Genomic DNA, 15,731 nt, shown 5'->3' on the forward strand with positions numbered 1-15,731 from the left:
CCTCTCGCTCGCTCTGTCTCTCTCTCTCTGCTGTGTGCCGTCTTTTATCTTCCCTTTGGCATCTGTCTTCTGGACTTCATTTACTCAGTTGTGTTGTGCTCGACTGGTCCCTTCCTCCCCGTCAACAAAAAGAAGGCTAAACGGAGTGCAGCACACGCTGCAACCCCCTTCCCTCGGTGCGAGTAAGCGTGCATGCATGTGCATAGTTCACTTGACGCTCTCGCTGACCTGCTCTTGTTCTCTCTTTTCTTGTTTCTCCTTCTCTCTTGCAGTAACTCGTTCGATACTCTCTCTCTCTCTCCCCGACGCTAGTGTTTTGTCATTGCACACCGTTTCTTCTCGGATTGGCTACCACATGCACCTTTGCCCCCCCCTCTTCCTCTCTCTCAGGTCGTCCGTTGATCTGCACATGACAGCTGCGCCTTTCCTCTCTCCAAAGCCACTGCGCTGTGGCGTCGTTATATTTAGGCGTAACGGCAGTTGGTGCTGAATCGCTTTCTTCTTCCTATTCCCCTCTTCATCCACTGCCACTTTTTATCTTTCGCTGTTACTATCAAAGTCACTTTCTCTCCCCAATCGAAGCACATCGTTCCTTCGCCCATTTACGGGGGCTTCATAACTGAGTGAGTGTTATTCCTTCCCCCCTCCCCCCTCTCCTCTTCTGTGGGATCTCTGTGTGTGTCTCCCTCTCTCGTCCCATGGAATGGTGCTCTCTTGGCCCCCCTCCGCCTCTCCGGTAGTCCAGTGCATTTTTCTGTTTCTTGTTTCCTCATTCTCTCTACTTGCGGGCATGACGAATGCCGCCGGTGAGGAAGCTGAGCACGCGGCAATATGTGTGGTTGGCGTTTATTCTTGGCGTGCTCTACCACTTCCTCGTTCACCGTTGTACTCACGTTTTCTGCTTCATTGCGTCTTTGGTGTTGTCGGTCAGTCCTATCGCCTGCGCGTGTGTGTGCGCACGCTCCGAATTCTTCTACCGGTAGCCCAATCGGCGTGTATTGCCTCTCTGGTTACTCCCTTTTTGTCATCGTCGAGTCCCTCGCTCTTTCCTTCATCTCTCACCTGCCCCGCTCCCTCTTTATGCCATGGTGACAAGGGGGGAGGGGACACCTTCGGCATGCCTTCGCACATGCGACTCGCGAAGTGGTTGATGCGGTACCTTGTTCCGTTCTCCTTACGCCCCGGGCTCGTTTCGGCCGAACGACCTCAACGAATACTACAGTGTCCTCCGCGGCTTGCAGAGCACCCTTTGTGGAGAAACGTCTGTAGCCGCCGTCGCTAGTGCCGCACGTGCACATCCAGACGCCACACCACATATGAAGACTGCCTAGCTTATTCACATCTTTTCCAGAAGGCTCGGCAGCGTTCCCCGAAGCTGGTGACACCGGTGGCGCGCCCACGACGAGCAAAGCAGGGGTGACCCGGGCGCGGCAATACCTCCCGTCGCCGCGCACGTCAGACGGGGAGCGCCGTCTTCGAGTACCCGATGGTGCAATGCAACCTACGCGAGCTGCAGAGCGTGGTGTCACTGGAGCCGGCTGTTTCCCACCGTGCCGACCCACCGCGTGTGTGCCATCGCATACTAGGCCCTGTGGGGTAGAGAGGGCCTTGCTGATGCACAGCAGTGGGCAGACGCTGGTGACATAGGGGCAATCTCTTGCAGAAGATGGCCAATGTAATGTGCACACACACACACTTTTATTGTTTGCTTGTTTGTTTGAGCGTAAGACGCGAGCTCACCCCCAGTCACGGCCCTGTCGGGGTAGGTGTGCCCATGTCTTTCGTTCGTTCTCTCGAACCTCTAGTCGGGCTTCCTTCCTGGCACCAAGTCTGTTGCTCTCGCCCCTCGTCGGTTGCTTTAAGCTTCGGCTTTATGGTTGTTACGCTCCTGTTCTCCGCTGCCTCCACACCTCCGTAACTGAGAATCACCCGAAAACATGCAGTAGCGATGTCCCGCGGTGGGTGTATGGTGCACGGTATAGAGAGAGCTGGACTCTTCGTCGATGCTGCTTCGGTTGTTCGATACGTCGCACCGAGACCAGAAATCTCTGGTTGGCAAGTGGGCGTATAAAACGCCCCTCTCGTGTCTCAACAGGTGTCGCACCTCAAGCCCTGAAAAAACGCAGGATGCGTCTGCGCCCTTCGCAGTGGTTTTGTCTCCTCCCCCGGCATCTCCCCTCACAGTCAAGCTCCTGACCTTTTCGTCTTCGCCGCTTTGCTGATTGCTGGATATTCGTTGGTACCGAATCACAGTTTCACTCGTTGCGGCAGACGTGCTCCTGGCTCTTCCGGTCTTAGTCTCTTACGCTCCACTACATTGATCACACCCGCATACGACCAAGGCGGCTGTTTGTTGCGCCAGAAGCACCCGCATGCAGGCAACCTCGCTCGTGCCACAACTTGCGACTTATCGGTGCCGTCGCCCTCGTGAAGAGTCCTTTTCGCTCGCCCTTCCTATACCTAAGCAACTATTTGATATGCCTCTACCCGGTACGCAGATCTTCAGCGCTGGCTGCATGCTGGCGGTGGCTGTCGCGGCCATTGCCTACGGCATCGAACCCGCCAATGTAGATGCCTGCATAGCTCTCATGTACCCGCAGAGTGCTGGTTTCTTTGGTGCCATGGGTGCGGCCTGCGCCCTCGTCTTTGCCAACCTGGGCTCTGCCTACGGCGCGGCCAAGTCTGGCGTCGGCGTCGCCTACCTCGGCCTCACTGCCCCTGAAAAGATTATGCGCGGCATTGTACCAGTCGTCATGGCCGGTATCCTGGGTATCTATGGCCTTATTATTGCCGTCATCATCAACAACAACATCCACACGGAAGACACAAGCTACTCCTCCTACGCGGGCTACCTGCACCTCGGCGCAGGTCTCGCGGCGGGGCTCGCGGCGCTTGGCGCAGGTCTCTCCATCGGCGTCGTCGGGGACACTGCTGCTCGGGCGTATGGTAAACAGGACCAGATTTTCGTAGCGATGGTGCTAATGCTGATCTTTTCAGAGGCGCTGGGCTTATACGGGCTCATCATTGCGTTGCTGATGAACAACCAGGCGAACCGCTACACCGATCTCTGCAGTGTTGCTTAGAAAAAAAGAAAGGCAGAAAACGTAGGGGAAAAAAAAAGGCATAACAACGGGGGTATGGCTGTCGTGGCAGGGTGAGGCCGAGAAGCTGTCGTCACCAAGGTTGGGCGGAGGTCGCTACAAGGAAACCTGCACCGCACTTACGTCGGAGTGGCTACAGAAAACACAGACCTCTTACCACCATGCAACCTGTCGCTGCCTGGCCACCGTAAAGAAGGCATCGGCTCTTCGCTTACTAAGCCTCCTCGCGTTTGCTGAACTTTGTGCGTGTGCGTAGTCGTGCGGCTTCCCGCTCAGTTGAGGTCGTGGGCGGGGGACAGATCGTCGATGATCTGGGGTGAAGTCATCTTGGTGTCCCCCTTTACCCCCCCCCCGACCCTACAGTCAGCCATCTCGCCGCCAGGTGCACCCCGCATCTCCCTGGTGCGTCTCATTTCGGCTGTGCGTGGTGAGGCCGGCGAGTTGTGCCTTTGCTGTTGTCTTTTACTCTTCCTCCCTCACTCTGTTAGGGTCAGCCCGTTGCAGTTGCCCACCTGGCCGGTGTACAGTAAAGTCCTTAGCCGGTGCCTCTGTGTAGGACTTCGGCATTCCCCAGTTGGGCGCCGTCGCTAAGCTGCACTTTAGTTTCTCCCGCTTGTTTTCTTTTCTTCGCTGCGTCCACGCTCACACCCACACACGGAGAGAGTGTGTGGGTGTGGGTGTCTTTGTCGACTGGTGTGTTTGAGTATGTGGGTAGGTGTGGGACGGGACTAGAGGCAGGCATAGAGATGGTTCTCGGGTCCTATGCAGTCCTGGGGAAGGTGACTGGGCGATATCCTGATTTAGCTCTCGCTGTTGTTTCTTACTTTGCTTTGTGGTGAGGTTGATGGCGAGAAGGATCGAAGCACTCCCGCAGAGAGGGGGTGCTCTTGTCGTTCTTTTCACGCCACTCTATTGAGGTATGAAGTGCACTCCAACCCACCCCTCTCAGGCACACACGAACAAAAAGGAAGAGAACAAAATGGATGAGCAAACAGGCAGTGCGTAACAGGCTTCCTAAGTGGCTGGGCTCAGTGCCAGCCTGTGCTGCAAGAGGTCGATAAGGCAGAGCACGCAACACCTTCCACCACATGCATCCCCTTTCTAATAGTGGTCAGAACATGGAACTTCGTGGGGAAGGCTCTACGTTGCTCGAACGCTGCAGGGTTGCTTTACCTCAAGTGCCGCTGCGTTTCGGGCAGCGAGGCTGCACTCCAAAGAGCTTGCAGGAGTGGGAGGATCCTCGATGCTGTTCCACATGAGCCCGTGTGGGATTCGGGCCGACACGTGCCCAGGCGATGCGGCCGCCGTTCTCCTCCCCTCCTTTCACAGATTCCACTTTCTTTCCTCCTCCTCCGCCCCCCACCCCCCTGTGCTCCCGTGTATGTGGCCGGCCACACTTGTACGCCGACCATCGCCGGCGTCGCCTGGAGACACCCACGACCGCACAAACACCGCGCATGTGCATCGCCTCCCAATCCCTAACATCAGCATAGCCGTGCGTGTGGGAGCGCCTACATGTGCAGGTGTTCCAGGGCAGACGAGGCCAGAATAGCCAGCACAGTCCCCACTGCCTTCCTGTCGCAGTGGGGGGGGGGGGGCTCATTCTTCTTTTCGGCACAGCCCTCTCTTTCTCTTTAATCGCCCTCGCCTACCCCACTTCTGGCCTTTCGTGGTAGTGTTTCTCACTCTCGTTTTCTTTGGTGGCGCGTCAGCTACCCGTTGCGCTTCGCTCACGCGCTCGGATGCACATACATCCCCTCACTCGGTGTTGTACGCACCATCTCAGTCGTCCCCTTTTTCTTCCCAGTCTGTGATGTTATTGGCAGCTGTTTGGAATCCGGCACTCCGCTTTGTGTTGTTTGTTTGTTCGCTTGTGCTGGCGCATCGGCTGCCCCTCCCCCGTCTTGTTTCAACGATGGGCGCCTTCCTGAAAGGCACCATAGGACAACTCACCGCTGACCGTCACTGGGGCGTGGATGACTTCGCCCCACTTCCCCATATGATACCGTCTCTCGATGCCTCTACTGTAGATCAGCAGTCGGCAGAATCGTATGCGTGTGGGTGTCTCCACACCCTGCGCGCAGACAGGTGGAAGAGGGGCAAACCAATACGGTGGTGCATCCCCGAAAACGTGAGCCTTACTGACATCTGTGGCAGTGAAGAAGGCGCTGCCGAGAAGAAAAACAAAGACAGCGCTGAGGCTGACGTGCTGGCGAAGCTCATTTCAGCACTGTCCTCGCATTGGCTAGTTTCCTTCTCCATCGAAGGTCACAGCGAGGTGACGGCCTTGGATGTGCAGCAATGGGCAGCAAGGTTGGGGTCAAGTGCGCCAGCTATGGCGCCTGCTGCACCGTGGAGCAGCATTCGTATAGCGAACCTGAGCGGTTGTTCCCTGGGGGACGCTGGGGTGCAAGCCCTCCTCTCAAAAGTTTTCCCTACCTCCACTGCAGCCTCTGCATCGTCAGAAAAAGGACCCAGTGATGCTATGTCAGCGCCGCACCGAGCAGTTCTTCCTCTTCTCGAATCCTTAATACTCGACGGTGTAGGTCTGACAGACCGCGGTGCTGTATGGGTGACGTCTTACTTGAATGAGGTAGCACGGTGTATGGAAGATGCGCGTCCGGATAACACACGGGACGACGCGTCCTTCTCTTCCAGCAAGCGCTCTCTTCTGCATACACTCTCTCTGCAGCGTAATACACTAGGGGCCGTCGGGGTGCTGACGCTCCTGCACACCTCCCTCGTGAATCCATTGAGCACCGGCGGCCTACGCAGTCACATCGTAGAGACTGTAGATCTCTCCTGGAACTCTTTGACATCTGTGTCGTGCGGTTGTGATGGAGGGGGGGAGCACAGCTCGGCGGCCCGTCGGAAGCTTCTCATTGCGCTCGGCGCAGGCATGGTGCAATCCATCTCTGAAAGGCAACGTTTGGCAACAGCAGCAGCAGCAGTACCCCCGTGTTGCGGTGTCCTTCTCTTACAAGGCTGCGGTGTTGAGGAGGCTGATGTACGTGCTCTGTGCACTGACGGACTCCTCTTTGCTTTTCTCCAGCGTTTTCGGGAAGTAGCGTACAGTGAGATGCACGGCCCGTGGGACTCCCCGGCACGGCAGGCCTCGCAGCCGCTTTTTTTCGCACAGCTGACCAAAGTTGACCTTAGCCACAACCCCTACCTTGGCGATACTGGCGTCCAGCAACTACTGAGAGCTCTTCTGTGTCTGGAGGCAACACGCGAGGTGTCGTGCAACGTGAGACTCCCGAGTGGCTCTGCGCAGCATAGTTTTTATGGGGTTGAAGAAGTTCTGCTACGCGATGTTGGCTGTACAGATGCGGTGCTAACGGATGTGGTGCGACTGCTGATCTCAAATATCGACGGAGTCATTCCAGGCTCGATGGAGCACAGTAGCGCAGCACACGAGCTTGTCGACTTGGACACCGTCCCTGAAGAAGAGGTGCGTCACGCGCTTCTCAACGAGGCGCGCCTCCTGGCAGGTATTCGTGCAGAGAAGGGCAACCCAAACACGGAGAATGCCGAAGACGGCTGTCTCATGCCGTACACCTACCTGCCATCTCTGAGGCTGCTGGACCTCTCTGAGAACTCCTTCAATTCAGCTGCACTTATTGGCGCTGTAATGGCTGGAGCTGCTCTACGTGCATCATACGCCCCCTCCCACACGTCCGACTCGGCGGTAGCGGAGCACCGCACGCAGCCCAATCATGAGGGCCTCGTGTGGCGTCATATGGGCCTGAGTGCTGCTGGTGGAGAGCATGGCTTCGCCTTAGGTTTGGAGGAGTGTGGGCTCTCAGACACGGTCTTGGCGCAGTTTCCGCTTTCCCTTGAGCTGCTACGAGCGGAGATGTCAGAGGACGAGAAGCTACTGCTTTACCCAGCTAACTGCACTACCCCCGTTCTGCCACGGCATCCGGTACTCCCTTCGTCGCGCAGGTGCACCTGGTACCTTGGCGGCAACCATCTCACTCACTCAGCGCTCCTTCGTCTGCGGAAGTTTACAAAAAACATGACGCTGTGTACCTCCGTGCACAGCCAGCTGTGCTCTGTTAACGCCTATGTGGAACGGAATGCAATACTCCATCCCGCTACCACTGTGGAGGAGGGGGAGCAAGAGGACCGGACAGCAGCCGCCGTCGCCAGTGATGCAGTATTGTGGGCCGGCATAACCGCTTTGGAAGACAGTGCCTCAAGCAGTGGCATCACCAAGCAAGCCGCCTCAGGAAGCGACACGACTTTTGCCGGACGCTATTCAGCTCTTTACGACTTGAAGAGGCTCCGAGTGAGTTGGCATCAACTTCCATCCTTGTTCAACCTCGAGGCTGTGGAAGAGGCCCGCGATCCTTCACAGTTTTCCAGTGCGCTGAAGCCGCTCCAGCGGTGTGAGAGGCAGACCAGTGCAACTCCTTTCTGCACCTGTCCGCACCATTCCGGCCCCAGCAGCACTTCTGGTGTTGGATCGTCGGCACACTTTGTGGCTGTTGCCCCGCTGGAAACGTGGGGCCGCCACGCGGGTGCACACCTCTTCAGCCGCTCCAGTGGCGAGCCTGGACCTTCTCTCATCCAAGCGGATCGAGTCGCTGCTCAGCCAGTGGACATGATGCACTTCCACGATGAAGATGCTGCGTTGTGGGCACTATCATCAACGATGACGGGAAGCACCAGTGGCTTTATCGATGCCTTCATTGCCGAGGCGGAACGGGTTATGTGGGAGCGCCGCCAGTGTGTAGAACAGATGGACCACCAAGTCATGAGTGCAGAGCTGCTGTCGTATCTACCCTCTCCAACACCATCTCACAGTGATGGCAGCCGTATGTGACGCGAGCCCCGGAGGCGCAGCATCCGAGAGGATGGAAGGTCACATGTATGCGTCAGAGCTTGTCTGTACCTGCGTGTGTTCGAGCAACACCAAATAAGCAAGCTTAAACCCTAATCGAAGCGGAATCAAGTGGACCTGCCTGCAGATGACCCCGCGAGAGGGACAACGTATACACACAAGGGTGGTGAGAGTGCGGCACGACGCCACACCAGTGAAGTAGATATGGCCTGGATGCCGTACAAGTTGCTCAGCCTCTCACTTTCCTTCTTTCTCACATGTACGTCAATTTTTTTTTTTGAGGATGGCACGCCGTACCGCACATTTTCTATACTGCACAACGAGGTAAGTCGAAATCCCGTCTCCAGTCGCGTCTACCGCCATCACCCCCTCAGCCTTCCTCTCTCCTCTAGCGCTCTTCAGGCAGTGCGTGAGTGTGTGGACCCCTGCACGGGGCCCCTTTTCTTCACGACAGTGCGAAGTGTATTCTATCTTAACCCGTGCATACACTGCAAACCGAGACCTGCCCCCTTCCCTGCAGACGTTTTTTGGGGGGGAGGTGGGGAGGCTTCGAATGTCCGCACAACGGATCGGATTACCCTCGCACCTTCCTCATCCCTTCCTCCATTCTTCACTGATTTTCTCGGCCTAACAAGGAGGACTTCCCGCAGTCCTGGTCTCCTCCCTCTTTACCTTCAAAAATGAGTGAACCATGCGTCTTCAAGGGTTGCCCCAGCGTGGCTTTGGTGGTACTGCCCAAGTGCGAGTACTGCGAGCAGCGCTACTGCACCAGTCATATGTTGCCTGAGCGGCACGGGTGCGGCGACGCGTGCAAGAACGCGGCACGGCGACAAGCCACCGCCGACGCAGCAGCGCAGCGGCGGGCCCGTCGGCACCTCGGCAATGAGGATGCAAAGAAGCGACTAGACAAGAAGTTGGGGGCGAGCGAGGCGGCCCGTAGAAAGAAGACAAAGTCAACTCACCCCCCCCCCACAAAAAAAAATGAGTTGACATGCGTGGAGACACACGAAGAAGCCGAGACGGCGAGCCTCGGCTTGGAGAGTGACGACTCCCAACAAAGGCGAAAACGAGAAACACGAGACGTCAGGTACAGGCGGCTGCCTCTCTGACTGCGTCGCCGTCGCTTTCCATCACCATCCTCTCTCCCTGTTCATTGGCGACCATCGTCACGTGCCCCATCCCGGACAGCTCACTGAAGTCCAGAGAAAGAAGTTTCTGTTAGCGTTACAGATTGGTTAAGCAGCCAAAGGGAACGTAGCGAGGGACGGGCGCCCCTTTTCTCCTTCCCTCTCACAGGCGTTCTCTCTTCACATGTCTACGCTTCAGCGGCATCTGCTGCTGCCAGGATATGAGGAGCGAAAGGGAGAGACTCGCCACAGGTGAGGTTGTGGTGTTGTGTGCATGTGTGTATGTGTGAGTGCGTTGTGGTGGACGGATACAAGCATATCTGCGCCCCTGATCACTGTCAGCAAAGGATCCACGAGTTGAGGAAATCTTGACCTTGTCGAGTACGAATGTGACATTTTATATTGCCCTCTACACCTCCCTTCCGCACTACCTCTTCTTCGCAGGTTTGGATACAACTTCTCTCTTCCCTTCTGGTCTCCCCCTCTTTTTCCGAAAGCTTGAGAACCCACTGTCCGAACCCACCACACACACACCCTCCCCTTTTTTCTCAACTTGCGCCCTTGAGCGTTTTAGGAGAGACGTGTATCACCATTGCAGTCAAGCCCCCACCACCACCACCACCACGTTTCACTGACAACTTTACCCACGCCACAACCGCAGGTTCAAGTACCGCCGCAGTAGTCATGTCCAACAAGTACAAATCCTTCTACGAGAACGATGGCAGCGGCCGGGACACCTTCATCAACTACGCCGCCGCGTACTGGATGAACCCGCTGCCGGCCGGCACCTTCTTCAAGAGTAGAGAGCACCTGGCACAGCCAGGCGCGCCGACGGAGAACGGAACTTCCCTCATGATGGACGACAGTACTCCATACCCAGGCCGCACCCTGTTCGGCAAATCACGCTATGGCACTACCGTTCTCGCAGCAGACCAGGCCGCCGCCCTTGGCACCGCGGACGATTCGCAATCAGGCCACTCTGCGGTTATAGGCAGCACCGCTGGCCCGACCGCAAGCGGCGTGGCAGGGGCGGGAGCCGACGGGCAAAGTTTCGATGGGGAGGCGACCGCACTCGAGCACATCTCATTCGACGTCTCGCACCCGGAGCGGCGTCTGTGGCAACCAGGCCACGCTACCACCGGCCTGGAGGGTACAGGCGGTGGCTCCACCTATAACGGCATCAAGGAGCCATGGGCAGCGCCGAATGCAATGGATAACACGCTGTTGCGGCTGGCGCCTGGGTACGAGTCGACATGCCACTACCACCTGCGCACTGGCCGTTTCTACACTGAGGACGCCGCGCCGCCGCATGAGATGACTCTTCCAGACAAGGGTGTCACGTGGGGCAGGTCCCGCTACTTCTGAGTAACGGCTCTCATGCATATATGGACGTATGAATAAGGGTCTGTTCTACACAAGTGACGTGGTTGGTCGCCCACCTTACCGCTTTCCTTCGCCGATACAATGTGCATTGGATTGCTAGTGTCCAGTATTTCACTTCGCGTTCCAAGCACTCCGTCACTCACTACACTAGGGAAGCATGCAAAGAATCGATCATCAGGTCACACATTTGCTGCCCGATCTGTGCATGTGTGTGTGTATGTGTGTGTGTGTGTGTGTGCAGCGATGGCTCTCGTCTTCGCTCTGTCGCGTTAGCCGCTTTTTTTTTTTGATCTTGCTCAAGTATGGCGCATTTGTTGCCGCCTCCACCCTTTCACACCTGCGTTACGCTTCCTCACGAGCCATCCGCCGTGACGGTGGAGGACCGTGCACCCCTGTACAGGAGGGTGGGGAGCTCACAACAACTCTGGGGGGTGCCCGCGCGAGGATTATGTACAAGAGAACTCTCTTTTTTTTTTTTACATTGCTGCCGGCAGAACGACATAAGAGGAGGTGCGTCACTTCTCCCAAACCCTGCAGGGCAAGCGGGTATCTGCAGAACAGGAAGTGAGGCTGACGCTTTCTCTCTACCCCCCCCCACACACACACACACGCACACACACGAACGCCGTAGTCCTCTGTCGTCTTCTCTCTCCCTCTCGCTTTGTTACCTAACAGGCGCTGCGCTCCGTTTGGGCGCCCTTCACCCCCTTTTTTCCTTCCGCTCCTGCTGTGGCTTATTATGGCGCCTTCTCGTTCGGTGTGTTGTTTGCCCAGCAGGTAGTCCCACGTGTCGCTCTCACACGTTGCTGTTTCCTCTTTCCTCCTCCCCTGCCCACCTACTCTGGGTGCAACAAGGTGAGAACAGCAGCACACATCCGCAACAATGCCTCAATCGAAAGGTCACGAAGCAAGGCGCGACCACAGCAACAAAGAAAAGAAACGACATGCTGGTCACTGACCTCACCAGTCGGCGTTGTGTTACACTTGCTGCTGTGTGCTAGGGTAAGCGGTAGTGACGCAAGGATGCACGGCAGGAGTAGTGCTACAGTGGAAGAGAGATCCACCGAGAGGGACAAGAGAAGGGGAGAGTTGCCTGTAGACTGACACGTGTCTGGCGCCATCTGTCTCCCCACCACCACCCGTTGCTGCTCACCGTTATTCACTCGGTGCAGATGTAGTGGCGTGGGTAGGGGTACACGAGGCTTCCATCTTCAGTGTGCGAGTGTGTTGTTGCTCTGCTGTGCCATCCACGCAGCGATGTAAGAAACAAACAAGTGCTGAAACAAAACTAGCGGTTCCGCACGAAAGTCGATGCCTACCCGCCCTCCTCTACACTCACGTTTTACCCCCTCCCCCCTCCTCTCTGCGTCTCTTTCTTATGCACTTGGTCCTCCCCCACCGCCCCCCGCCTGCCTTCGCACGCTCACCGCACGGCACGGCCATCACTTAACACGACAATTTAGTTAGCCGAAAGGGGAAACAGGCGAGTGCAGTCCTTCTTTTTCTGCCCCTTTACTCTTTTGATTTTGTCGAACAGAATTCCGCACTTTTGCTCTCCCCGCTCTCCTCGACGATGGTCGCTCTCACACCCTGAAAAACACACGGCAATACCGTCTCTTGCGATACCCTCAGCCTTGCCTCTCTTTTCCTTTTCGCCTCTCATCTCTTCAAGCCCCCCACCCCACCCGGAGGCCTCTACGCTCTCGAGGAAGACCCGCAATGTGGCCCCTGAAGAGAAGAGAAAAAAGGGAACCCACGCAGGCATACCGTACATGAGGAGCTGTGTAAAGATTTGCAAAGTGGAGCACATGCCGCAGCGGGCCTCCCGTCCAGACCACCTCGCAGGATACCCTCCGTCGATAACGCAAGGTAACTGCCTGTACGCCTGAAATCCGAGTGGCTGAGGAAGATGAGGCTGAAAAAGAAAGTGAAGTCCAATAGAGCAGCGCATGTGTGTCTCGTATTTCAACCGCCTCCTTCGCGTTTCGGTAGGCTCACATATGTGTTGTTTGTCCTGGGGTCCCATGTCTATGCTCTCTCTTTGTGTGGTATGCGTGTGTGCCTGTGTATGTGTGTGTGCTTCCTTTTCCTTCCTTCGTATTCCTCTCCTTTGACTCACAGATCTTCCCCTTTTTTTGGTCCCCCCCCCCACTTCGCTCACGCGTCCTGCGCGTGTTCGGAGTGATCATCTTCACCTCTACCGTACTTCGCCATCAATGCACTCCGCTAAGGTGCGGTACCATCAAATAAAAGCGATACAAAACGCCCAGCGCTTCGCTGTCTTTTCGTGGCGCTGGGGAGTACACGTTTCAATCTTTCATTGCCGTTGCGCTTCTCCCCCACAATAGCTGCAATGCAGGCAACGAGCACAGACATCTTCGTGCCTTGAATGACATGTGGCGTTTCCCTTTCTCACATCTTCTACGTTTCATCGCTTGGTTTCATGCCGGCAGGGTTGTCGTTGCTTTCTTGCCTGCCGTGTGCCACAGCGTTTGTTTTTTTCCGCTGTCGAGACGTGCGAAATGAGAGCCTGGCGTATCGCGCACGGACAAGGCGCCCAGAGGTCGGAGGACCAGGGAGGGGTCGGCGGGCAGGGTGCCGTGATGGGTGAGCCCCAGCGTGCGTGTGCGCGAAGCGTGGAACGCAGGCAAGGTACAGGGCCTCGGTGGGCCCTGACCTGGGGCTGGCCCACTTCCTCCTCGAGCGCATCTCACCCGGCCCTCGCCCGGACCACGCCCTGCGACCCGCACGGCAGCACGCAGCCGAAGGAGAGGCAAGGTAAGGGCGGGGTGGGGCGCGTTAGGCGCATGGCCCGCTGCGACAGCAGGACGGCTTGTCCTGGGGGACCAGGGCTACGCCGCAGGGCAGCACAAGGGTGCGGGTGGGCTGCGGTTGCAAGCGCATGTATGCCGACTTGTTTAGTGTCTCAATGTAGCGGTGAACAAGTAGCGGGCGCTGGTGCAGACTGCTCCAATGGGGCTCTTCTTGAGATGCTCGTTTCTGTGTCATCTCACCCCGTGCCTGTGGTCTCTGTCCCGCTGTAAGCGCATGTGCGTAGCACCATTAACCTCATCCTGGTGCAGACATCAGCTCAGTCATCCTTCATTCCTTTTCACTACATGTGCTCACTGTACTGGTCGCTCTCTCTCTCTCCGTGGGCCATCGACCCTTCTTCCTCACTGCCGGTTCTACGCTCTCCTTCGGTGGGGGCGGGCGGACTGAACGAGTCGCCGCCAGACTGAACTCTTTTCTCTGCCTTTTGTGTTGTTTTTTATCGTTGTTTTTGCATATTGCGGTGTCCCTCTGCCGAGCGCAGCGCCTCGACGTCTGCGGCCACAGCGGCTTCTTTCCTACGCCCCCCCCCGCGCCGGTCTTGTGGCTGCTCGTCATCTCTCCCTTTAGCCTGGTTGCTTCTCGGTATTGAGGTGGCACGATGACGTCAATCAGCACAGTGGTCCAGGTGTACTTCAAGTGTGCCCACTTGTTGGACAAGGATATAACCTCGAAATCTGACCCCTACGCGATGCTGTTCGAGACCACAGATGGCGGCAAGGTCTGCGTGGGACGCACAGAGGTAATCAAGAACAATCTCAACCCTGATTTCAAGACCTCCATCTCGGTGAACTACTACTTCGAGATCCGCCAGACCATGCGCGTAGAGGTGTGGGACAGTGACAAGCACAAGTCCGATGACCTGCTCGGTGTTGCGGAGTTCACATTGGCTCATCTGATGTCATCGCGTGGCTCCACGCTGACGCTCAGTCTGGGGGGCAAGAGCACCGTGACGCTGACTGCGTCGTATGTCGGGTCGCAGCGGGGCACCGTTGGCGTGAGCTTCAGTGGTCGAAACCTGAAGAAGATGGACTTGTTCGGCAAGTCGGACCCGTACTTTATTCTGAGCCGCCTTCTGCCTAGCGGCCAGCGCTCCACCGTCTACAAGAGCGAGGTGATCAAGAACTCACTGAATCCGCAGTGGAAGCCGACGCCGCCGATGGATCTGGTGGACCTCTGCGGTGGCGACGTCGTCTCCCCGTGCATCCACTTCGAGTGTTTCGACCAAGACCTGGGTACTGACGAGCCAATGGGCAGCTTTGTGATCACCGGTGAGCACCTACTTGCTGCAGGCGGGAAGGAGTTTGAGCTGACGCTTGAGAAGAAGGGAAAGCGGAAGTCGTACGGGTTTATCACCGTGGACCGGTGCGACTACGTGAAAAGCTACAGCTTTTTGGAGTATGTACAAGCTGGCATGGGAATTAACATTGCCTTCTCCATCGACTTTACGGGGTCGAACGGGCCCCCGAGTGACCCGCGCTCGTTGCACTTCTGCAGTCCGTACCACCCGAGCAGCTATGTGCGTGCGATGCTGGCTGTGAGCAACGTTGTGCAGGAGTACGACAGCGACCGGATGTTCCCCGTGTACGGATTTGGTGCCGTGGCGCCCTTCACAAACGGCACGAGCCACTTCTTCCCGCTGAGTGGAAACACCGCGAACGCCTACCTGAACGGGATGCAGGCGGTTGTGGACACGTACGCTCGGCTGTTGCCCATGCTGCAGTTCAGCGGACCCACCAACTTTGCGCCGACTATTCGGACAATCGCTACCGGTGCGCGGCAGGCTCGCGGCGTGTACACGATTCTGCTAATCCTCACCGACGGCGCCATCACAGACATGCAGGATACAATCGACGCGATTGTTGCCGCGGATGACGTGCCGCTGTCAATTGTGATCATTGGCATTGGGCACGCCGACTTCAGCTCGATGGAGCAGCTCGACGGTGATGGTAGTGTTCTTCGGGATCGCAGCAAACGACCGGCGCGTCGTGACTTGGTGCAGTTTGTGCCATTTAATTCGTTTGAGGGGAAGGACCCTGCAAGGCTTGCGGCTGCAGTGTTGATGGAGGTTCCGAAGCAGATGGAGGCGTGGGGACGCATTGTGCAGGCCACCCCAGGTCGCTTGTAAGGCGTATGCTACATGAGTCTCGGATGTGCGTTGCGCAGTGTTTGTCCTCTCGCGATCGTTTTCGTGTGTCTCTTCCTTCTCTGACAGTGCGCCTGTTGGAATTTTCTCTGCGCGGTTGTGTGTATGTGTGTGGCAGGGGCCTACACACGCTGCACGCATGGCCGTTCAGAGCTCTTTTATGCTACCGCACGAAATGCGCACTTGTGCATCGTTGCAAGGGCGTCCATGTGCGTCTGTACTCGGGTGGGGGTGCCTTGCTCGCTAATGACATCGAAAGAGTTGCAAACAGGAAGCATGATTGAGAAAGTTTGCGT

General features: G+C 56.9%; 5 protein-coding genes across 5 annotated transcripts, besides 1 other annotated feature; all 5 read left to right on the top strand.

Moving 5' to 3' along the window:
* Positions 1-2,477: 2,477 nt before the first annotated feature.
* On the top strand, positions 2,478-3,083 carry LPMP_281240 (vacuolar type h+ ATPase subunit, putative; the record flags this gene model as incomplete). The annotated part of the gene is made up of 1 exon (XM_010702162.1): positions 2,478-3,083. One exon carries the CDS (start codon positions 2,478-2,480, stop codon positions 3,081-3,083), a length of 606 nt encoding a protein of 201 aa, XP_010700464.1.
* A 2,017-nt stretch (positions 3,084-5,100) lies between these two features.
* Positions 5,101-7,929, top strand: LPMP_281250 (hypothetical protein; the record flags this gene model as incomplete). The annotated part of the gene is made up of 1 exon (XM_010702163.1): positions 5,101-7,929. One exon carries the CDS (start codon positions 5,101-5,103, stop codon positions 7,927-7,929), a length of 2,829 nt encoding a protein of 942 aa, XP_010700465.1.
* A 794-nt stretch (positions 7,930-8,723) lies between these two features.
* Positions 8,724-9,056, top strand: LPMP_281260 (hypothetical protein; the record flags this gene model as incomplete). Its single annotated transcript, XM_010702164.1, has 1 exon — positions 8,724-9,056. One exon carries the CDS (start codon positions 8,724-8,726, stop codon positions 9,054-9,056), a length of 333 nt encoding a protein of 110 aa, XP_010700466.1.
* A 702-nt stretch (positions 9,057-9,758) lies between these two features.
* LPMP_281270 (hypothetical protein) lies at positions 9,759-10,439 on the top strand (the record flags this gene model as incomplete). The annotated part of the gene is made up of 1 exon (XM_010702165.1): positions 9,759-10,439. The coding sequence occupies one exon, from the start codon at positions 9,759-9,761 to the stop codon at positions 10,437-10,439; it is 681 nt and encodes a 226-aa protein (XP_010700467.1).
* Positions 10,440-13,088: 2,649 nt separating this feature from the next.
* Positions 13,089-13,366: a repeat region.
* A 524-nt stretch (positions 13,367-13,890) lies between these two features.
* On the top strand, positions 13,891-15,417 carry LPMP_281280 (copine i-like protein; the record flags this gene model as incomplete). The annotated part of the gene is made up of 1 exon (XM_010702166.1): positions 13,891-15,417. One exon carries the CDS (start codon positions 13,891-13,893, stop codon positions 15,415-15,417), a length of 1,527 nt encoding a protein of 508 aa, XP_010700468.1.
* Positions 15,418-15,731: the final 314 nt, after the last annotated feature.

The sequence above is a fragment of the Leishmania panamensis genome (genome assembly GCF_000755165.1).
Source record: "Leishmania panamensis strain MHOM/PA/94/PSC-1 chromosome 28 sequence".
In the NCBI taxonomy this organism is placed as follows: Eukaryota; Euglenozoa; class Kinetoplastea; order Trypanosomatida; family Trypanosomatidae; genus Leishmania; species Leishmania panamensis.